Source organism: Larus michahellis, chromosome 3, assembly GCF_964199755.1.
Source record: "Larus michahellis chromosome 3, bLarMic1.1, whole genome shotgun sequence".
Lineage (NCBI taxonomy): Eukaryota > Metazoa > Chordata > Aves > Charadriiformes > Laridae > Larus > Larus michahellis.
The window spans coordinates 129,652,625-129,676,659 of NC_133898.1; the positions used below are offsets into that span (position 1 = coordinate 129,652,625).

Sequence of the window (24,035 nt, forward strand, 5' to 3'; positions counted from 1 at the left end):
ATATGGAATGTACAAAGTTTCATTACACAGGGATGAATAAATCTCTCATACCAGCATAAAAACCTCAGTCATAAAAATGAGGCACAAAAAATAAAAAATAAAGGATAGCAGGGTCTGCATGGTTAGCTACACAAATGAATATACATACACAAACCTTCTCCGACCTCTCAAGGAAAAGACCCAAAGGAGAGAAGATTTTGCAACCTCCATCCCCCCACCCCTACCTTGTAGTCCACAGCTTGCACTGAATGAACAAGTGCCCGTTATTTACAGCCTTTGTACGATTTTTTTCAAGGTGTGCAAAGATAGTTCAGAAGGGACTAAAACTGTGCTAAGAAGTAAATAATTTGGAGGTTACACAGGAACTGTGATATGCAGCAAATATACTTCTCCCTCCTCTTCCTCCCTCCCTTCCCAAGAAGAGCAGACAATTAAAACCAGGATTTATTAGGCTTTATTATTTGGTAATTTCCCTTCCCCTTCTCCCCTCGTGCCCCAGCAACATTCAAGGCAGATTCAAGCTTGCAAATGTAAATGCAAAATAAATGCTGTGTTGTGGGCTCGTATTTCTGTACCCACCACTCATCCTCCATATGCCTACAAATAACAGTAGTTTCAGTTTAAATAAGACTTATTGCACAGGAACCCAAAACTCAAAGGAATGACTAAACTTCAGCAATGGCAACTCCTGCGTACTGCTACGCTCACCACCTTCCTGCATTATTCCGTTATCTTGCAGCCGACAGTAAAAGAGGTCGATTGGTTTTTCTTACCGCTCATCTCTAATCCTGTCCCCCAAAAGCCACACCTTTACCCTGACCTAAATCCCCAAACTCCTTCAAACATATTTTCATCCTGGAGCTGACGGACCCTCTAGTTCTCTCAGAGGTACTTCGTAAATGTTGCAATTTTGGGGAAAAACAGACATTCCAACATTATGACCACAATTGTTTTGAGACATTTGGCCTTTCCTTTTATTTCTTTTTGCTATCAAGCCCACTGACTCTGACCTTCATCCTCAGCGCTATAATCCCCTCCTTTAATCTTTGCTATACTGCTGAAAAGGAAGCAGCTAAAAGTAAAGGAAGGTCAGTCCAGAAAAAAAAAAACCAACCACCCAACGGCCTCTCACCGAAGACTTTTGCTTCTTCTTCATTGTTTGTATTTTCCTGTGCCAGTCTGCAGCCTGTGCAAATCCCAGAGAGACTCAGCCCCTGCCACAAACTACAAACAGAGAACATACGTGCTCTGCAGATCCCAGTGGGAAGCATTAACCACGCAGATTCCCTGCTCCCCCTCCACATGGAAGGAAATACAACTGGTATGCAGCGGAGGAGTCATCACGTGAAGTGACACGCGGAAGTCTTCTGAATGAGAGTAGGGTGGAAATTTAACGTACAGACATGAATTTCAATTTCAGGTACAGCATGGGAAAAAATATTTCAACAGTAAACCAGCCTGTGGGATACCCGCACAAGGCCAGGGGTTATCAGCACATGACTAAGAGGCAGGTGAGAGACGTGAGACAGTGACCGTTAGGGAACTAGTCGGGGAAGAGCTGTCTAACGCAGCTCCCACTTTCTTGGGAAGACCTAGCACTGCTAGAGCAGTGCTCCAGCGTGCAGATTTCTCCTGAGGGACTTCTCACACTGAATTTCCGAACTTTTTACAAGGACTTCTACTAACCTCATCAGTTCTTCCACTTTGTCATCAATGTCCAAGTCCTCTTCAGAAGCTTCAAAACTGTACGACCTTTGAGCCAAGCTGTTTGCAAGCGGGTAGCGGGTAGGTGACATTTTCCCATTGAACGCAGACAACCTCTCGTTACTCTCCCTCCCATTCTGATTAGTAGTGCAAGGCTGTGGGGAGGTGTCGTAACTGTTGCTCGGTGATGGGGACATCCCAGAATGCTGGGTCTGTGTTGAAGCTGTGGCTGTAGAGGAAGATGCTGGGACATTGTTGGTACTGTTGCTGTAGGAACCACCTCCGTAGCTAGACCTTCTTCCAAATTTGTCACTATGCTCTTGATCAAGACGATCCAAGGTTTCCAGCGCGTGGAGGATTTCATGTCTGGTCATTCCTGTACGTCTCAGGCGCTGAAGCAGGTCTATCTGCTCTATGGTAAATCTTGGTTCGTCGGTGTAGTGAGACATGGTTTCCAGCAGACTAAAAACAAGGTAAAATGTAAAAGCAAATACTTCAGTTCAATAGTTCTCTGTGCTACGTGGAAAGTAGCTTACATGCAGGAAAGATCAATTCTGGTCCAACTCTAAGTCACACATGACAGAGATGGCAGCCCAACAGTCCACCTCCAAACAAGCTCAGCAGGCAACCTCCCACGAATGCAAGTCTCACTACTTGCCAGAAGGGCTCATTTTCTTTGAAGTGCTCAAATAGCATTTCTCTCTTCTACTGGCATTCCCTACGCCTTCTACAATAAACCTGCACTTACCACCCTTTCGCTTTTCATAAACCGCTGCTCCAGAGAGACAGTGGTTGCTCAGTAATTAAGGCTGAAACTGGATTTCAGACAAAATTTTGCTACTGCTATATATCCACCAGCCAGAAATTCCGTATTCCAAAACTGTTAGGTCAAGGCCAGAGGTTAAGTTTTTCTGGAGAAGTTTTAACCAGTTACGAAGTGAGATTTATGAATCACAACTCTTTCGAATCTTAAGTTTGAAGAGTTCAAGTTGCCTTAACTTTTTGTTGTTACCTTGAAAAAAAGAAGATAAAACACACACGTAGCGGAAATTCTAGTGGCCTGTAGGACCAAAGTTGATTTGACTGAAGTCCCATTTCTGAAGCTCGATTTCTGAAGTTAGTAACTTTTGAACCTGGAATGTTGTCACAGATCGCCTGCCCTAACAAGGGAAGTGCAGCACATCCAATTACTACGGAGCTTTCATTTAAAGAAATAAGTCTACAGCCTCTTCCCCTCCAAAGGCAGGCTTCTCATGCAACTCAATCATCATGGCGGCTCATCAAAAGCATTTTTAACTCCTAAACTTCCCAGTGTACCAGAACAATGAACATCCTATGTTTTTGCTACAAAGCCCAGAAACAGAACTGAAAAAAAAATTTAAAATATCCCAATATGCTCCCTTAATGTCTTTCCTTCCTAAGTCTCCTCAGTACAGATCCAAATGGCATACAAATGACAAGATCACCTCCCTCAAAACTCAAGATCTTGAGAAGAAGGGATGGCAGATGGAGGGCAGACAGAATTTGGCAAGGAGATCAAGGCATTTTCCATCCTTCTTGTGAACGTTCTTACGAGTCCAGGGTTTATTACAATTCCTGCAGGAGAGCAGGGTGAAGAGATCACTCAAACTACAGGAGACATGACAGAGCTAATGTTCAATCCCTACAAGCGAGAGCAGACAAATAGCAGCCTCAGGAAAGTCAAGTAAGAATTCCAAGGACCCTCTGAAAACCAAGAGAGGGATGACGGCTGTCACAATTCTGCTAGACCTTCCAGGGACAAGGCTGCCTATTCCTCTCCACAAATTTTGAAGATCACTCCTCATTTCCATGTCTGCACTGGCACAGAGAAGTCCCCGACAGAAGCCACAGAGTGACAGAACTTTTCCAATTGCTGTGTTTAGTCTTTTTTCAGATACATGAATCACAGTAAACTAAACCAAGCCCATAGGTTTTGGTGTTGTAGCAACAGAATCTCTTCAGGGGAGTAACATCTTACAACACAGACCTGACTTGGGCCATGGGAACAGGTCTATCCTCGAGTCAGAAGGTACAGCCACGCCAATACTAGTAAACTGAATAGTGCCCAGGAAGAGGCACCGTAGCACCTACACACCGTTGTCTGCAGCATTATTAAATCACTGTAACTGTCTTTGGTGCAGTTTTGGCCAACCAGGTCACTTGAAGCGTGGCCAGCAGGTCAAGGGAGGCGATTCTGCCCCTCTACTCTGCTCTGGTGAGACCCCACCTGGAGTGCTGCACCCAGCTCTGGAGTCCTCAGCACAAGAAGGACATGGACCTGTTGGAACGGGTCCAGCAGAGGGCCACAAAGATGATCAGAGGGCTGGAGCCCCTCTGCTGTGAGGACAGGCTGAGAGAGTTGGGGTTGCTCAGCCTGGAGAAGAGAAGGCTCCAGGGAGACCTTATAGTGGCCTTCCAGTCCCTAAAGGGGGCCTACAGGAAGGATGGGGAGGGACTCTGGATCAGGGAGCGTAATGATAGGACATGGGGTAACGGCCTCAAACTGAAAGAGGGGAGATTTAGGTTGGATATGAGGAAGAAATTATTTACTGTGAGGGTGGTGAGGCACTGGAACAGGTTGCCCAGGGAAGTTGTCAATGCCCCATCCCTGGAGGGGTTCAAGGCCAGGCTGGATGAGGCTTTGAGCAACCTGGTCTGGTGGGAGGTGTCCCTGCCCAGGACAGGGGGTTGGAACTACATGATCTTTAAGGTCCCTTCCAACCCAAACCATTCTGTGATTCAGTGATTGTGACCAATTCGCAGATTTTTTTCCTTTTTCAAGATTTTGCATGGAACTCAGTCTCAAGGCTAAGAGTGTCTGAGAGCATGGATGTGGCCAAGTGGCCCCGGGGCTGAAGAACAGCACCGAGAACTGGCTTGTTTAGTGGAGCTGTAGCTAGAGTGTAGCTGCACAGACATGGTGCTACAAAGCCAGGATGCATGAATCCACAAAAAAAGGCATTTGTAGCCTTGAAAACACATAAATGAGAAGAAGATCCTATCTTTGGCCTCATCAAGCAAATATTGAGCCCTTTTCATTGTTTCAAGAGTGTGTGTGTGGGAAAAGCAGGAGAACAACGCAAGGGGATGACTCCCATCCAAGAAAATGACTATGTGAGGAGACAGACGGACTACGGCCATATAAGTGCTTCGGTCCGACAAGAATGTGCTGTCCTTTGGACAATTGATTACTGAAAACGTACAAGCCATTTTAAATTTTAAAAGACAAGCACCCAGATTATTCTACTAAAAGGAGGGCACAGCAGCCAATGCAGCAGTAGACTAGCAACTGACTGGAATTGTAACAACTAAAATTTGGAAGTCACATCTCAGACTGAGACGTTCAGAGCTTGACAAGGAGCATTTGGAAACAGACACCGTGTTCTAGGTTTGGCCTCCGCGTTGGGGGCGGCAGAGCCACTCAACCCTCTTCTCCAGGCCCTGTGAGAAGATAAAGCATCCCACTGACTTACTGACTCGCACCACAAACTCCCGTACTGCCTGAGCGCCCCACACATCAGCTCCGAGTAACGTGGTTTTCAAGTAGAAAAATCTCTTAAACATTTGGCCTTGAGATGGTTTTCACTAGATAAGCCAGCTTGCTGTTTCTTAGCGATAAACTCATTTTTGTCATTTCTTACCTGTATTTCTAACATCACCATTTCCTGGGTCATTTACCTGTCAACACCAAGTTTCATGTGCTCAAGTACTTTGTCAAACTGGAGAATGTAATGAACCAGAACCTCCACCCAGAGTTACCTCTACTCAGTATTCCTACTTTATTGACTCTTTGATGTTTAATACCAAAACATACTTTAGATTACCTAGTTCAAAACTTTTGTCCTTCTAGCCTCGTGAACCAAAAAATTCACATCTGACAAAAGCATGACTTTCTAGATGGCTTCAAAAATACCAAGCAACACAGAACTTACTATTTCCTGCAGCAGTTTGTTGCCACGGCCAGTCATTCTCTTTAAAATTCGGGTGTGATCCCTAATTTGTCTAATATGTCAGGGCTCAGCTTCTAGATCTAGGTTCTCAGGCCAAATTAATATCCTTTAGTGAATTAGGCATAATCCTGTAGCGAATTCTAAGTATCCTTTAGTGAATTACTAGTGAATTACACATAATGAACTGCAGTGTTCTTAGATGCAAGAGAAACGGTTGACCTTCTGTCGTACGCGGCTGTATGTGGGAAAGTGATCTGACCTCCAATTTGTCCCACTTTGATGCAGCAGGGATCCGCTGTGCGTGTGTAGTAATTTCAATTGCACAGGGATGCAAGGGCTGCTGGACAAGGCCATCCTCTGCCGTAAGAATACAGATACTCAGGGACTTCCAACTCGTGTTCTACAGAGTCCTGTGAATCTGTGGACTGGTTCTAAAAGGCTTGCACGAAGTCATCTGAGAGCAGCAAACCTACTGTCAAATTAAATCCATTATACTGTGTTTAACACAAGCACTGGAAAAATGTTGGCAATTTGAAAAAAAAAAACACCAAAAACAAAACCAAAAAACACCCAGCTAGAATCAATGAGCTGTCTGTCCGTCCATGCAAAGCATTCTTCTAGCCCTCCAACCCTTTCAGACAACTTCCCTATAATTTTTCAACGCTTAAAAAGATAAGAGCACCAAAATCGGATACAGTATCTCACTGCTGCCTCGCTAATGCCACAGAGAGATGTAAAAACTGCCTTGGTTGTACTTACATCCACAGCATATACTGCATCTGACATACTTCTTATTGGTCGTCTTCATTTTGAACGCCTATTCACATTTTCCTGTGCTTTTCTACACAACCATGAGATCTAGAAACAACGCTTCTGAGTGAGTTTTATGGACTAAAAACAACTGCAGGAACCGGGAATTTTCCATTAAAAACCCAAAACAAATATTGCAAAACGCGGTATTATTGAACACGTTCCAACATCGCCAACTATTTACTGCTTTTTAATGAATAACTACAGTAACATTATTTAGAACTGTTATTCTAGCAGGGCTTCAGTTACTTTCCCTTTTTAAAATATTTTAATAAACTTACCCTGTTTAAAGATCAATTTAAAAAGCAGTTAAGTCAATCAACCATTTTAGAATCATCATAATTTCATTCACCTCATTAATTAATGGATATTCTCCACTACTTCATCCCCCCCATATTGCTGTAAGAGCCTCTTATCCTCCTGAACTCCTCTGGCTAGCTGTAATTCAATTTGCTTCCCCCCTCTTTTGCCGCGTGAAATACAATCAACTGCAAAAGTAACAAGAAGTCCAATAAGACAGGACAAGCAGAATGACTGGGGGGGTGCAGGAGAAAAGAGAGAGCAAATACTTTGCCTGAGAACAAAAAGACCGGGGACCGACTGCTTTGCTGTGGTCAAACTTTGGCAAACTTTGCTGCCAGTGTAGCAAAATACCCTCAACAATAGCAGATCTTAGCTTATGATCGCATGCCTTATCTTCCGATCGGTTAGCTAAACTCTCACCAGGTACAAGGGGCTGTCACGTTTCCTTGGGGAGATATTTGGGGGAAAAAAAGCGCCAACCAAGGGGATTGCCACGCATTTTTCTCCCCCAGATTTTGAAAGCAAGACCTCCGCAAAGTACTAATTAAGCTCAAAACTAAAATTAGCTTTTTTTTTTTTTTAACAACTGAATCCTGTCCTTAAAATAAATCAAGTTCTTTTTTTCAAATCCTGACAGAAAAACGGTAGCTTAAATATCAAACTTATTTATGTTTCTTACATTAGGTTGGCAGTCACACCCCAAGGAAGATGGCCCAATTCCACTTACTGCCTCTTGGTATCTATAAAGCATTAAAACTTCATGCTTATCTTTCGTGGCTCACCCAAAAGGAACCTGAGGTCCCTGAATATCAGATTGAAAGCAGAACTATAAGGAGCTAAATAAATAAAAAAAAAGACTATTTTCACTCCCAAATGCACAGATATAAAATATCCAGCAGGACTCAGCCCGCCAGATGCAGCATCACTCTTTTTCCCTTATAACGGCACTTTCTGGAGTGAAGGCTGTTGAGGAGCGTAATTTCTCTCAATACCGTTACCTTTCCTTATCGTACCACCAAGACTCATTTAGTCTCTTTTTTTTGTACGAATTTCACCTTTTACATATGGGGCTCCCCCCCCACTTGGAAAATACTGATCTTGAGTGGGTGTACATGGCCAAATAGCGAGGTGTCCTCTTCCCTTGTCTTCCTCCATCTCATGGAGAATATTAAGGAAAAACGCAGCAAGGTTTTCTCACCTACTGTCATAGCCCAAGCCCACACAGATACAAGAATCATTTACCCGGCACTAACTTTCTAGGTGATGGAACACAGCGGAATAATCCCATAAAAACAGCTATGAGCTAAGCCCATGTCCAATTGAACTTGCAGAAGTTCAAAGCAATTCAATTACCCATTTGGGAATAAGGCCAGACACCAGCCTTAACACCTCTAACACTTGAGAAAATGGCTCTGGACTCTTTAATGATCACAAGAAATCATTTTTTCCACTCTTCTACTCAGTGTACATGAGTAGGAAGTACTCTAGCATCACTGAAGAGAACCTCTTCTGCAGAGGCCCTTCCCCAAATTTCCATTAAAATTCACGGCTTTATCTAATAAGCTCTACAAGGCTCAAGACTTCCAAAACTAGTTGCGTTTTTTTAATATAAGACCTATATTTGATATAATCTGCACTATATGGATGTGGGCTAGAGCCAAAGTGTTCAGAACAGGATCCGAAGTCTGGAAATTGGTTTAAGAATGATTCTGATAAAGTCACATCAACTGTGGCAAAGAGGATGGGGAGAGATGCCAACTTCTACCCGTCTTTGACACATGGCACATGCTGCTGGTCCCGGGTAGGACCCTGACGGCAATACACTGTCCTGTTAACAGTATCTCCAGAATTTGTAATCTTATCTTCTGTAGCACCATCATTTTTTTAGAACATAACACGTGCTTTCTTGTGTCACTGAACACAATCTTGCCCTTTAATCGGAAGAGCAAAATCACAAGGTTAAGTTGTGGCTTTTCAGCTGAAGTAGGTTATCCCAAAGTATAGAGCAAAAAAATTACTTTCTACAACTAGTTAACTAAACAAGCGTTTTACACACTTTCTCACTGCTTGAACTCCTTAGCCTGCCAGATTTTTTTCCTGCCTGTATGTGCATATAGCACTAGTGAGAACTGCTATCTGAACAACTGCGGAGATGGATGTCCTCCAGCTATTAAAAACATAAAAAGCAGAGAGGGCAGCCGTGCCCAGTCCCCAGACGGCGCACCGGGGTAAGGCTCCTTGTTTGGTGTCACTGGGCTGCTACGTTTCCCTTCTACACACGGTCTCTGAGCCAGACAGCAAGCAAAAATGGATATTAAGGATGGCATGGCTATTTCCAAGGGCAATATAATCTGCTTATCAACTGGCCTGATATTCAGCAACCTAATTCTCATGAACTACAGCTCCGGATGCTTTCTATCAGAACCTGTGACTACAAAGAAACTCCACTTCCAGCTGCCCGGTCTGTTAATTTTTAAACCATACTTTATATTAGGCAAGCTTGTTTCTCTCTGCATACGTTTTTATGAGATCCAAGGACCCAAGTAAAGCTTTGTTTACTCCTCCTTCCTTTTCTACACCTCACCCCGCTGTTACCCACCCCAAAGGATGCAGCTGGTTCTTACGAGAAGCTCGAGAGGGACTTTTCATTCTGAGCTATAGCTGGTCCACAAACAGAGCGGTTGACGTATATCACAAAGTAAACGGTGCACGCCGTGCACACACCTTCAGAGCCAAAGACTGTGACCCATCAACTGCAGCTCTAAGGCACTGTTGAAACAAAATTGGGACATTTAGGGCATAACGCTATCTAGTCTTCTGAAATTCAAGCTTTGGCCTTTTCTGTTCGTATTGAAAAAGTGCATCTCCTTTTATTCACAGCCAATTTAAATATTTCAGAAACGCCCAAAGCTTTGCACCATATTAAGCAAAGCTGCCTTCAAAACAGTAGTTGATGCTATGAATTCTGGGGCGCAACAGAGGATTAAGGATCTGACTCATCTGAGCCGACACTTATGCTCATCAGTTGCAACTCCAGTATTTTCAGTGGAGTTGTACCAGTTTTCAAGAGAGAGAAGAAAAAAAAAAAAATCAGGCCTCGAGTGCTCATCATGTCAACGAACACAGAGCCATCCTTACCCATACGTTAGCATAATTATCTCCTGCAGTTGCATCTCTTAGTTCTGATTTTCAAAGAGGACTCTACTCCCATTCATCCTGATTCACAAACAAAATGTAATGCTTGTAATGACTGCTCTCATCCCAGGGAAACGAAAGCCTCGCGCTGCAGCAAGGAGTGAAATCAGACTACAAGCTGATCTATCGAGGTTAAACGTCACCGGTTCTGTTTATGAATGCAAAACACTGTCTTATGAATGCAGAACGCTGCCATACGCTTTCGATCAAAATGGTGACAGTTAATAAGAGCAGCCTGAAACTTCTGAAAATAAATCCAACGTAATCAAATACTCACCGCTACACAAATTATAGAAGGCAAGCTGAGAGCAGAATATCAACATATCATTTCTTCGGGAGGCTTCAAGTTTCTCAGCTGGTTAAAGAGCCCCAAACCCAGATTCACTTGTACACAAGCTGTTCTTCCACTCAGTCTCTGAAATTCTTCACTGCCGATAAAATATCTTTACTGGGTACCAACACACTGGGAGTAAGCAAACCCTAGCGGTTTTGCCACTGATTCCACTTGGGTGAGTAACTTACTCCGCTTTACAGTATCCACTTTACATCTTTGGGAAAGAGAGAGAACTTGAGATCGATCTTACAAGGCAAAAATATAATATAAATGCCAATTATTGTCATAATCCAAGTCTTACAAAAGGGACTGACCTCTGACTAAGCACAGGGCTGGGAGCCAGGTACTTCTGAATTCTACTCAAGGCACAGACTGATTCACACTGACACCTTATCTGTCTAACCCTAATCTTCCCTACTTCTAAAATCTGGGTTTCCTACTATTGTTGCAGTTCTGCGGCAACGAGGCAGGAATTCAAACTCTGAGGCTGGATTCAAGGGCAGAATGAAGGATCAGAAGGACTAACGAACAGAGAGAAAAGCTGTAATGGCAGCTGAGTGCTGAACCAGGGCCCAAAGCCCAAACCTGTGCCAAGAGCAAAGGAGAAGCTCTTGGATTCGGGAGACGAAGGCTAAACTTTGGATATATAAGCCCTGTAACAGAATGAGGGCAGGACTCGTGCGCTTCAGTTACACAGCTAAGCAAATCTCACCCACACACCGAAATACTGTCTTTAACCCGCGTGAAGAAACAGAGTCACTGTGGCAATAAAACCGAGACGTGGCCCTAACCTAGACACCAGAGTGGCAAGTCACGTATTTTCAGCTGTCAGGGTTACAAGAGGTAGATACACTGCTGTCCGCTGCCTCCTCCAGTTCACTTCAGAATTTGACCAATCCTTTATTAAAATGCAGACAGAATCTCAGAATTTTTCTCTATTAATTCTAGTACTGTGTCCAGCTCCGGAGCCCTCTGCACAGGAAGGACACGGAGCTGTTGGAGCGGGGCCAGAGGAGGCCCCGGAGATGCTGGGAGGGCTGGAGCCCCTCTGCTGGGAGGACAGGCTGAGAGAGCTGGGGGGGTTCAGCCTGGAGAAGAGAGGGCTCCGCGGAGACCTTCCAGCCCCTGCCAGTCCCTCAAGGGGCTCCAGGAAAGCTGGGGAGGGACTCTGGAGCAGGGAAGGGAGCCATGGGACGAGGGGGAACAGTTTTACACTGAAAGAGGGGAGATTTAGGTTAAAAATACAGAAGAAATTCTACCTTATGAAGCTGGTGAGCCCCTGGGCCAGGTTGCCCAGAGAAGCTGTGGCTGCCCCATCCCTGGAGGGGTTCAAGGCCAGGTTGGCCGGGGCTTGGAGCAACCTGGGCTGGTGGGAGGTGTCCCTGCCCAGGGCAGGGGGTGGCACTGGGTGATCCTTAAGGTCCCTTCTGACCCAAACCATTCTGTGATTCTATGAATTCTGCTAGCAGGAATATCTAGACACTTGAAACACATCTGTCTATAGAATAACCCTCTGAGGAGGGAAGTAAAACTACGCTAATTTTTGAGACCCGGAGCTCACAGAAGAGGACTGGCCTTCAGACAAGACAAAATGACTTGTTCAAAGTCACACAGGCATTCTGCCAGAAGGCAGACCAAGTGCCTGGTCAAATTTTGAGCATTTTCTCACCACACATACAGCCATCCTACAGGGTCCATCTATAGCATCAGATATGACAAGGTGTAGGACAAGTTTCAAGGAATGGCATCACCAGGATTTCCACCACCTCTCTTCCACGTGTAAAGAAAAGGAGACGTTCTGAAGTAGTTCAGGCACCTTCGTTCTCCCTCAGGATCTATCGCCAGCAGTAATAATCAACACACTTTCTTAAAAGAGGAATTTGTTAGTTCAGAAAACTAAAATTAAAACCCAGCAAGTAACTGAAACTTTCCTACTGCTAACTTTGTGCTTAACTATAAAGCAATTTTTTTTCCACTAGAAAACAGTTTGCAAGTGTAGTTTTACCAGCACACGGTTTTAGTGAAGACAGAGATTATACTTGGAGAACAACTCAGGAACAGATAACAGCGGCTCCTTGAAGAATATAAATGATACTGGCAAAACCATGGGCTTTTGGCCACAGTTGGTTCCACATTAGATTTTTATTTTATTTAAAAGCATTTCGAAGAGAAACACACGTCCCAATTAATGCTCTTAAAGCAACACACATCTCTCTGTGTAGCCCAGACCTGAACTAGGGAAATTTCCTCTTGCGTGACACAGAGAAGACCCAGGCTGTATTCTTAGGGCAAGTCCGTATCTTTCTGTGTCCCCCTCAGAGCGTGAGGAGAACACCTAGAGACGCAAGGCCTGAGGCTGCAGACGCGTGAGAGAGGGTGAACCAACCTACGACCTGCCCTTCTGCACAGCTCCAGGACTTGGTGGAAATCTCCGCTGACCAGTTCAGTTCACTAACCCAGCGGGAAAATCGATCAACCAGCCCACCCATAGCTAGTTTGTGCTGGGTTAGCGAGCCGAATTAGCTTCGAGAAGGCTCTGATGATTGCTATTACCAACCCAACAGACAGGGACAAACCAATTTGTCCAAAAGCAGAAGCAGACATAAGATGCACACATGCAACGAATCACAGAATCACAGATTTCTTTTCAGTCTCTTTCAGAGTGGTTTAGCTGCCTGTGAAATCATGAATTAACTCATCTGGTTTATCCTAAAGCAAAGCTCCGGGCTCAGACAAGACGTTGTTTCAGTTAAGGAAGCTTAAAATGCCAACTGAACATTCCTACAGCCACCAACTATTTACACGATACCTTGTCACTGAAGACAAAAAGAGCAAATTAGCTGAGTCCTCTTTCACCCAAGTTTAATTAACGTGTTTTGTGTCACATTTCAAGGAAGCTGGACAGTTAACACAGCTGAGCCGCGTGGTGACTCTCTACACCACTGTAACTCCACTGTCTGTTCTTCAATGTGTGCTGACTCTGGTATCGCTCATCTACTCCTTCCTTTCTTTCTGTTGTTTCTCCTAAATGATGACAAGGCTTCAATCTAGTCTTTTTTCATCTGCATTACTCACAGATTTTCTTTCCACTCAGCAGGCTTTTACTCACTCCCAAGACAGCTCTGTCATTGCTGGCCGTTAGACTCATAAGCACCGGCCTGATAATTCAGGTAAACTTGAAGTGACGATGTTGAAACTGTCTAATTCTATCAGATCACACCTTGAGATACAGTTTGAAACGTGCAACACAAATACTGATGATCATATCTCACTATTAACACATATTAATTAATCAATACTGCCGTGAGCCTGTGGAATACAAGTAATTATTCCCATTATATTTATGGAGAACCCAATAGAGATGTACTTGCACTGGCTACAGAAGGACTTCGTTTCAGATAAGTGACTAATTCTTGTGAGACCAAAATCGAGAGTCTTGTGTTCACACCATGCCTCAAATTCCTCTCCAGTATTGACTCTCATCCAAGCGTGGACAAAAATTAGGAAGGTGAAATGGTAACTGCAGCCAGCTGCCTGCTTTGCTCTTCTGACAGCGGCTGCTGCCGCGTGGTGGGGGTAACCAAACTACTCCCTAACCATGGTTGGTTTTAGACTGTTCAATTCTAATCTTTCTTACTCAGCATTTAAGTTTAAACTTTTTTTTTTTTTTTAAAGACTCCCTTTTTTTCTTTCCCCTTCTGAAACCACGATGCCTACTTATCCTTTTAAGAAGATATCTATGGTTTAATCTGGAAAATTTATACCTAAATGGGTCATCCTGGACCGTTTCCTCTAATTTAATACTCTCTAATCCCCTCCAAATAGGTTCACCCCAGCTTTCACTCAGTCAAAAATTATTCACCTATACTTATATTGCATTCTCGATGACCGTATTAACCGCACATATAGTGGAATAAATCGAGCAAGCTGCTACTACTCTGATGGAGGGTGGCAGCTGATTAACAGGGCAAATCAATGTGCCACAACGATTCCAGAAAGCGACAGAACACCCCGATACCCAACCAAAACTGTACAGGGGCAGAACATGACTGAAATCTAACTAAAGCACAGGAAATTAAAACTATATAATTCACAGTTTGGAAATTTATGTTAAAAGTCTGATTAAAAGTTACAGCTGCCAGACTGTCCTTGTGCTCACACAAAGCACAAGGAGCTCTGAGATCCCCCTGCAAACTCTGAATCACCAGTATAACAAAGATGCACAGGGCAGCGTGGCCTTACCTCCAGACTCCTTTCCTGCTGTGAACTACATCTTTACAATTTCAAGTGGTGATTTTAATACTGAAATCCAACATATTTCCAGCCAAAAGAAAGAAGAGGAGGTGGCTCAGAGGACTGGCTACAAATTAAACGACTAGTTCTGAACAGCAGACTAAACCACCAGCAGCAGAAAAGAATAAATTAATGATCGTATCAAGAATTCATTTTGAAATACATTGGTAGTTTAGTTTCCAACACAAAACCGCTGGTAGTCGTTATTGTTTGCTGTGACCCCCTCTGTGACTGCGCTGCCAGTCGCACTATGACTGTCCATGTGCTAGATGAATCAGTTTCTTCCTTGAAATAATCTATCCGGGAAAAATGGGACTGCATTCACAGCAGCCCAGCTTCTTGCTACCTATTCTGCAGGCAGGATTTCTCTTTCCAACTCAGTCTGACAGGAGGTACAATCAGAAGTCAAGAGGTCAAAGTATCTCAAGAATCTGATTGCCAGTGGACAAGCATTTGGTCCTGCCTGTAAAAGAGGTATGGGGAACAGCGATATGGGACCGGCCAGGGAGAGAGACGGATGGCAGCACAGTACAGGTCGAGCCTCCCCTTTCAGCCTGACAAGCTTCAAACTTTGAATTCATTTGCTTATTTATTGAAGAAACAGCATGGATACCAATTACATTGAAGATTCATGACAGAAGTCATTTCGAAGAAGCAACTCACAGGCTCAAATTCAAGAATGAGATTTAGGCAACTTCAATTCGTACTGGGATTCAAGATACAGCGGCGGTTGCTTGGACCAACACATCCAATTCCAACGCTAGGTTAGGCGTCCTAGGTTTTCTGCCTTTGCTATGTAATACTACATTAACGGTCTGCTCATCCCTTTCCACCGAGCCCGTAGTGGTGCTAAACTCTTGCACAGCTCTGGTATCCCCCTACTGTGTTCAGTAGATGGACGGGGATCTCTCTCTTAACAATACCCTTTCTCCGATCAAGGCTGAGTTTCTAAGAACTGCGTGATTTTCCTTTTGTTTCAGTGACAGAAAAGTAGAAGTAGAAAGAACTTATCAGCCAGACCAACTGAGGAATTAAATGCAACTGTTCCCTGGTTTAAATATCTAGCAGATACCAAACCAGTAGAACTCCCCAGTTTAGGCAAGTGCTGAGAATCATTGTAACCATTTCTCTGCTATTTTTAGACAACTTAACAGAAAAAAAACCCCACCAAACATTACATTTTTCTGCATTTTTTTTTTTAGCTTGTACTTACACTACTGGAAAAGTTCTGAGCATACTTTACATGGGGATGGGACGTTATAAAGCCTCTTGAGGGTCTTCAGTGTTATTCACCATTCTGTAAGACACAATTAAAATATACAAAACCATTAGAGATTTCTGTGAAAGGCAAATAGATTCCGACTTCTTGCTATCTGGCTTACAATCATACAACCGGCTTACAGAGGGCAACCTTAGGCAGCTTCACGAGGCAGTAGCACCAAATCACTTCTCGTCAAAAAACAACACAGACAGGCCCCTTCAGGATGCTTCTCGGTCACCCAATCTGTCCCCCTGCTAAAAGGCAGTAGAATGTGCACCAATCACTAAATATAACCACGGTTAAGAAAAATGCTCCCTGGAACCACTCAATTTTCTTATATCATCTTTCAGTTTTTATTTTTTAAATGGATCGTTAAAGCCTCACCCTCTTTCTTCTTTTTGCCTTCAGTGGGAGCTTCGACATGGTTTGCAACCGACCCATGGTCTTAAAGTCTGACAAATAATCTTTTACATCCAAACAGCCCATGAATTATGAACGACTCAAGTTATAAATGGATACTTTACAGACCTAAACAAGGCTGATCGGCTGAGTATTCCGAGCTCGTGCGTGCCCATAGGTTAAAACCTGGGTATGTTCAGTCACATCACTCTGGATAATCTGTAACTAATCCAGACCCATATATAATCACAGACACACACTTCCACGCACATGGTAGATTCCAAAGCAGAAGGTTGATGTCTGGTAGAGTAATCAGTCCAGAGACAAAAATTTAAATTACAATTGATTTCTTTTGCCCACAAGTAAATTAATCTATGCAATCATTTAGCCTTATGACAGTTACCTACCCTTTTAACTCACAAAAGCTATTAAAAGGATTATTTGGCTAACATCCGCAAAGAGCTTAGAAGACAGGTACTGTGTTCTGAGAAGGAATGACCTAACAGAATTTTCTTCAGCTATCACTGCTGATGTCTTTCCCCACAAACTAACACAGACTAAAAGTGCTTAAAAAATCAAACTATGAACCAACGGGAAAGAGAAAGGCAGGATATTATATCCAGGCGGATGGAGAAAGAACGAAGAGAGAGTATTTAGACTTCAGGCTATGGGCGTTATGTGAACTGGAACAGAAACCAAGGGGGCAGGGCGGCAACGGGATTTGCATAGGATGATTTTCTCTGCTCCATAAAGAGATGCCTGTAATATTAGCAACCAAGCCTTGTGGACAGACACGTCTTGGCTCTTCTCCACGGTTAAGAGTGGTCCAGACGCTACAGCATGACTCTTCCTCTACCACACCTGCTATAGGCTTTGGGGAAGAACTGCAGCTATTCCCGATGGAGTCCACTGGGCACAGACAGAATATACCATCCTTTCTGTGGCTCTCCCCACCCCCCTCTCCTACCTTCCTGAAAACCTTAGGAATTCTCAGGGCAAAAGGCTGGTCTGAATGAGCTTTTCCAGAAGTAGCAGCAGTCAGCTTCTGGCCACCAGCTTTCCCAGGCTTTAAGCCTGCCCCGTGATTGCTCCCACCCCGATGTGGCAAAGGAAAGTGCTGGGTGTTTTCGGGGAGGGAACTGCTGAGAGCTGGCTGCTGCCATTTCCAAAACAATTCATTTGGCCCACATCTAGGTCTCGAGTCGCATTCTTCCTCTCCAGGAAAGGTCGCCAAGAGCAAGGTCACAGACAAGATGAGTGGTCCCAGCAGACCACAGGTCACGTACTGTGGCCTGGGAGAGAAATCCTGACACCAAAGTACTGATGGATGGCAAAGAAAAACACATAAGTCCCTTGCAATCAGCCACCCAAAACCTTTTAAAGATAGTTCTACACCAAAACACTTCTCTGTTAAATCTCTTAACTGCATTTAAAACATTTTCCCTGAAGCAGTCACAAAAAATATGAGATCATGCTGTTGACTTATTGCCAAATTTTGAGTTTAATACAGAGAGCTGTTTTGTTTTCCAAAGAGTAACAAATTAAGACTTAAATATATACAAACTTTCTGAAGGTCAGAGAGGCTAATGATAGAGAACTGGATTCCTCAGAGAAAGATTTGCTTCCAGGGTGCGGAGTGTGGAAGAGGCAAAGAACGAACCCACAAATGAAAGAAAAGATCATCTTCCATCATCGTGAAACACAGAATTAAAACTGGAACACAAGAAGATGAGATATAAAGAGCCAAAGAAAAAGCTGCAGTAACTCAGGTGTGAGATGACAAAGGCAGGACAATGATATTAGTGATACTAATGGAAGAGAAAAAAAAAAATGGAACAGACCTCAGATGTTATAAATGAAGAGCCATTAGGATCTAGCCCAAATTTGGGATGTGAACAGAGGAGGGAGAAGGAACTTCTCCAAGAGACTCCAGATCTGTGAGCACAGACAGAGGATGACACCATTTCAGCAGAAATAAACAGGAAAGAGCTCATGAGAAAGCAAGAGGAATTCTCAGTTTTTGCTACATTAAAGCTTGAGGCAGCACGATTACAGTCTGAACGCAACGGCAAACTGTCACAGACGGGGCCACGCAGCGAGCCGGGGGGAATCCTCAGGTCTGCCTTGGTTGTTGGACTTGTGGATGCAAATGCAGTTACGGAGAAAGGAAGGGAAACCAGCGCTTCCCACGTCTGATGCCAGAGCAGAACGGCGGCTGTTGAAAAGGGTTACAAATACTCTTTGACTCAACGTTGGTCTAAAGTTCAATGGCACAGAAATACCTTCCCCGCCCCCCTCCCCCCATGTAAAGGTTGCTCAAATGCTCTTGTAATTTAAGGCCACATCAGACAGGAAACAAGCAACCCCTCGCCTGTAATTTTAGCCAAAAAAGTTCAGTCCCGAACAACGTAACTTCCACCACCAACAAATCATGATTCTGAAATCATGAAACAATATCCCTCTTTCCCTCGGTCTCCTTTTAGCATAAACCAAAGCACCAAACCAGGTTTGATCACAGCAGCAGGTGTCACCACAATCTATAGTCGATATGCAAGTAAGAACTCACAAACCTTTGCCCTTTTTGCATTATTCATTAAATAAATTATCTGCTAACACGGGGAAAACGCTACCAGCTCCTGTTCCTATTTCTGGTACAGACAATAAAAAAAAATTCAATATTAATATGGAAATCATGGCCACAGTTGTAGAATCAGATGTAATGAACAACCCTGTCCCCAGCTTAAGTTGCTATAAAGGCAGCTTAAATTTACAATGGATGAGTCTTCATGGCAATCTGTTTTTTAGATATTAAAAATCTCATTTTCTCAGTGCCAAGGACAAGTGGAAGTGTGAAGCACTGGAGTATCAACTCTGCATTTGTCTCACTTGACATGAAATCATTTTCATTTTAGTTCAGATTTTTAATACATTCTTGGGATCCACTTCAGTTTTCTTCATTTCTCACTGTATGCAATTAAATGTTTTGAAGTATAGTTCGCCCGGATCCACAACACCCCGCAGAAGCAAGGAGGAAGTCACCTGGTAAAGATGAGGCTGATATCACTTACTTGGAAGAGAAATTCATTTTCCCTTTTAATTTCTGAATGAGTCACATAGTAAAAAATAATGCCGCCACTTTGTATTTCACTAATACCTTCCTTGGTCAGTTCATAAAAAGGGCTTTACAAATAACGAATTAAAAGCTTTTGTCCTTGGGGAAGAGAAATATCACCGTTTCGTCAAAGTAAAACATGAACAGAGGGGGTAAATTCTTGGCTTAAAGCCACAGAGGATAGGATCAGTGGCTGAACTTGGGATCCGCCTGAGGACATCGGCCCCACGACGACAATAGGGCTATTACTGAAACAGCTACTGAAATGCAGAACCAAGTCTCAGCTTGCTGATAAACCTGGTGCATCGGATGGAGAAGAAAACAAGCAAATTCAGCCCTGAGAATGAAGTTCTACCACTGATGAATCCGCAATAAAGGCAGATTCCCAACCTCATGCATAATTACAAGCCAATCCTCTCCTAGAAGTAACAGGAAATTTCAAATTATGTCCTTTACCTAAATGACGTACAGCGTAAGGTCTGTAGGAATCGTCAGGTCTTCTGGCTGGACTCTGCGTGTGTGCACACGTGCGCATACACGTGTCTGTGAACATGGGCTTTTACCTTTCATCTGCGTCACCTTCTCTGCACTGAGGCCAGCATAAAGTAAAACAAACCTGTTACTGGTTTAACTTATGTCCAGAAGATACCTCACCTCAAAAACATCAAGAGCCCAAGGATCCATCCATTCTAGCTCATTCCAGTGGTTTACCACCCTCTCCATTACAAATTTGTACTTGATTTCTACTTTTAATGTGTCTGACTGCAGATTCCACAACAGTGTCTGACTTGGGCCACAACAACCCCATGCATCGCTCCGGGCTTGGGGCAGTGTGGCTGGAGAGCTGCCTGGCAGAAAAGGACCTGGGGGTTCTAATCGACAAGCGGCTGAACATGAGCCAGCAGTGTGCCCAGGTGGCCAAGAGGGCCAATGGCATCCTGGCTTGTATTAGAAATGGTGTGACCAGCAGAAGGAGGGGGGTGATTGTCCCCCTGTACTCAGCACTGGTGAGGCCACACCTTGAGTATTGTGTCCAGTTCTGGGCACCTCAATATGAGAGAGATATCGAGGTGCTGGAGCGAGGGCAGAGGAGGGCAACGAAACTGGTGAAGGGCCTGGAGAATAAATCTGATGAGGAGCGATTGAAGGAGCTGGGACTGTTTAGTTTGAGGAAGAGGAGGCTGAGGGGAGACCTCATCACTCTCTACAACTACTTGAAAGGCCATTGTAGAGAGGTTGGTGCTGGTCTCTTCTCACAGGTAATTAGCGATAGAACAAGAGGGAATGGGTTCAAGCTGCAGCAGGGTAGGTTTAGGCTGGACATTAGGAAAAAATTCTTCCCAGAAAGAGTGGTCAGACCCTGGAATAGGCTGCCCAGGGAGGTGGTGGAGTCACCATCCCCGAATGTGTTTAAGACTCGTTTAGATGTGGTGTTGAGGGATATGGTGTAGGGGAGAACTTTGTAGAGTGGAGTTGATGGTTGGACTCAATGATCCCACGGGTCTTTTCCAACCTAAATGATTCTATGATTCCGGAGAGCAGCTCCTGGTAAGCCTTTCTTTCCCAGCTTAGAGCCCTTTATTCTTGAGAGATGTTCAGAGAGGCTGTTGTTTACCCCATGCTTTTAAAACTCCAGGTGCTGCATTCGTATCAAAACGTAAAGATAAATTCATCTGGGTGCCTGTACAAAAGTAGGACTAGTGTCCAAAATACTAAAGTTAATCTAGGACTCTCTAGCCCATTTTCCCAAAATAGGCCTATTAGGAAAAAAAAATAAAAAATAAAATAACAAAACCAACCACTCTGCCATATGACTTGCGGATGTGTTATATTTGTGCCCTGGAAAGCAAGGTTAAGAACCTTCTCTAAGAACTGCCACCTCCTGAGCACACACCGTGGCTTGGCGATGTGCAGCCACCAGTTTCACGCTGCCATTGTACTGCAATGCAAAGAGAAGAGTCGGTTCTTAAGTCTCCAGGCTCCCATTTATTTAAATATCACTATTTTAAGTTAGTACTTTGATCTCTACCTTGAGCATGGTCTTGTGCAGACCCTCAAGAAGGTGGGTAATATGTTCTTGTCAAGAATCATTGCTAAACAAGCAAGAAGCAAAGCTGTGGCTGCGTTTGCTGCAGCATCTGGTTTACCCTGAACTGATGTTTGCAAGGAGCACGCTGGCTCAGTTGCAAGGTAACAAGGCAGGAACTGTCATGGCAGAGATCTTATCTTAAGGGACAGGCTGTGACCTTCTAATCACAGACTCAAAGAACGGCTGAGGTTGGAAGGGACCTCTGGAGGTCATTTTGTCCAACCTCCTGCCTCCCAGAGCTGTTTGCCCTAGACCATGTCCACGCAGCTTTGGAGTATCTCCAAGGTTGGAGACTCCACCACCTCTCTGGGCAACCTGTGCCAGCGAATCGAAGGAGATCAGAGGGAGCGAGGAAGCATACTTTTCACAAACAAGAAGTCTTGAAGAAACTGCTCAGAAATTACCTCCAACCAAAGCTGTTTTCAGTCTTACCGCAACTGTGTTGGTTTACCAAACCCTTTACACTACAACCCAGCAGGAAAGCCACATTTTGGGATTACGGTGAGGGAACAGAGTAGCTTTTTGCCAAGCCTACAGCAAAAATTTTTGATGGGATCCTCTTCTTCCTCAGAACTCTTTTAACTGAAGGGAAACCACCAAAACAAGGCTTTTCCCCTTTAGAAAACACATGCCTCAGTCTTATGACAAAGCCACAGTTGGTACACTTAAAAAAGAACGCAAGTAAATCATTGTTTCCACAACATGCCCTGCGGTAGATCTCCACACAACAATTAGTGAAGGAGTGCAGTCAACATTGTTTCTCTTTCCTTTTCCCTCTCCAACCCCACACAAGAGAAACCTCCTTACCCAAATTTAGTGGCATTGCCTAGAGCGCGAGCAGGAGGCCAGGCTCCCGTCTCAGGCGGATGAGCAACCGATCCGCTCTACAAAGACTGAGGTCACAAAATCACAAAGTTTCCCAAACCCACCCGAGGCTTCCAGAACGGCAGAAAAGTTCATCTGCGTTTCACTGGAAAGGACCCCAAGTTACTCCAGAAGTCCCAGAGACAGACAAAAAGCAATGCAGTCCCAGTAAAAGGACATAATTTAGTATTGCTTTGCCCTTAACGACAGCTGGAAAATCCAATGCTGTCACCAGGATACACCTGTAGACGTGTTCCGGCAGAGAACCCCAGGTTAAATATTCAACACTGCTTACAAACGAGCTTCAGGTCTCAACGTACCAAGCACCTATGCAGTTGTATCTCCTGAATTTCAGTACTTTGTCCCCTCCAATCACATCTAAAAACTTGCCTAGAACCAAAGGCCAGACAAGAATTAACTTTTCTGGCTAAAATTACAAGTGAATCTCGACAGCAGAAGACTGGCAGCAATGCACGCGGACTCATGGCTGGCAGCGATAGCTAACGGCTGCTACAAAGACCACTACCGTAATGATCAAATAGGTTATCGTAACCCACATACATCAGTTTGAGCACTGAAACAGTTGAGGAAGAGCAAAATGGTCATTCACACGTGAGAGAGAATTTAAGGAGATGGTGACTCTCAGTCGGGGGGTTCAGTTCGAAATGTTTGATGCTGCATTAGAACACAGTAGAAGCTGTCATGAAGACAACACGGAAAAGCAGAGAGCTGAAGGAGCCATCCCATCCCAGCAAATTCCTACAGAGCCACAATGGACAAGACGTACCCTAAAGCAGCATGAAGATTTAAAGCACCTACATGCCAACGGCAGGGATTATACCTTGAACTCTGTGTATATGTACACCATAAGGCATATACGTTCATCTGGACAAAGCTGCAGATGGGAGATTGCCAAATCCTCGAGTCTAAGCCTGGGCCAAACATACAATAAATGAGAGGCTCATTCAAAAAAGATCCCAATTAACACTAATTACCTTGACAGTCTTCTGCTAGGAATACAGTGACACGGTAGCACTGGATATGCCAACTGAAACGAGATTCTATGTTGCCAAGTATAATGTCTGCATGCTGTGAGTACACCTCTATTGCAGAATATCGTTAGATGTGAGGATCTCTGCCTACTAAGTCTATGGAGGTATGCTCACGTGCAGTCCATACCTGTGTGGTTATGACCGTAATAATGCCCTTAGTTAAATTTCCCACCAAATGGAACCGCTCAAATGAATCACTATGCAGTATGCCATGGAAGAACTTGACCTCCTGAAGTGCCCCAGGTTTGCCATCTCCCTAGTCCAGCTAGCACCGAGTATCGGTTTTGGCACCCAGTTTGACTGCAACTTGGGTGCACCAGGATGCAGACCAAGAACACTATGCCCAACAGTGCACACTGGGAACAAAAGAAACTATCGCTATTATGGCTTCCAGATCTCAGTGGGGAGCTCACTCATGTTGGAGGAGAACCTGCCAGAGTTGCCCTGCACACCACACGTAGCAAGAGGTACCCAACTGAAGGAAAACAAGCACCAGAAGCGCAGCATCCTGCAGGTCCGAGATGGTCAGCAGTGCCTCCAGAACATCCATCTCATCCATAAAGCTTTGAAAAATCTAATCTCAGCATGCTAATAACTGGACATACAAAGATCAGAAAACATGCTAGTTTTCTCAATGTCTAGAGAACC

At 44.1% G+C, this 24,035-nt stretch overlaps 1 protein-coding gene across 17 annotated transcripts in view; it reads right to left on the reverse strand.

Moving 5' to 3' along the window:
- The window catches only part of HMBOX1 (homeobox containing 1), a 115,046-nt gene that overhangs the window by 50,688 nt on the left and 40,323 nt on the right, over nt 1-24,035 (reverse strand). For 14 of the 17 annotated variants that reach the window (XM_074582126.1, XM_074582128.1, XM_074582134.1 and 11 more), the window contains exons 2-3: nt 15,824-15,907; nt 1,687-2,166 (exon numbers count right to left, since the gene is read on the reverse strand). In XM_074582126.1, the coding sequence (XP_074438227.1) occupies nt 1,687-2,166; nt 15,824-15,846 (503 nt within the window). In that variant the 5' untranslated portion in view covers nt 15,847-15,907. Of the gene's footprint in view, nt 1-1,686; nt 2,167-6,434; nt 6,521-15,823; nt 15,908-24,035 lie in introns of those variants that run through there. The other 3 variants (XM_074582132.1, XM_074582133.1, XM_074582127.1) reach the window with 3 other exon arrangements.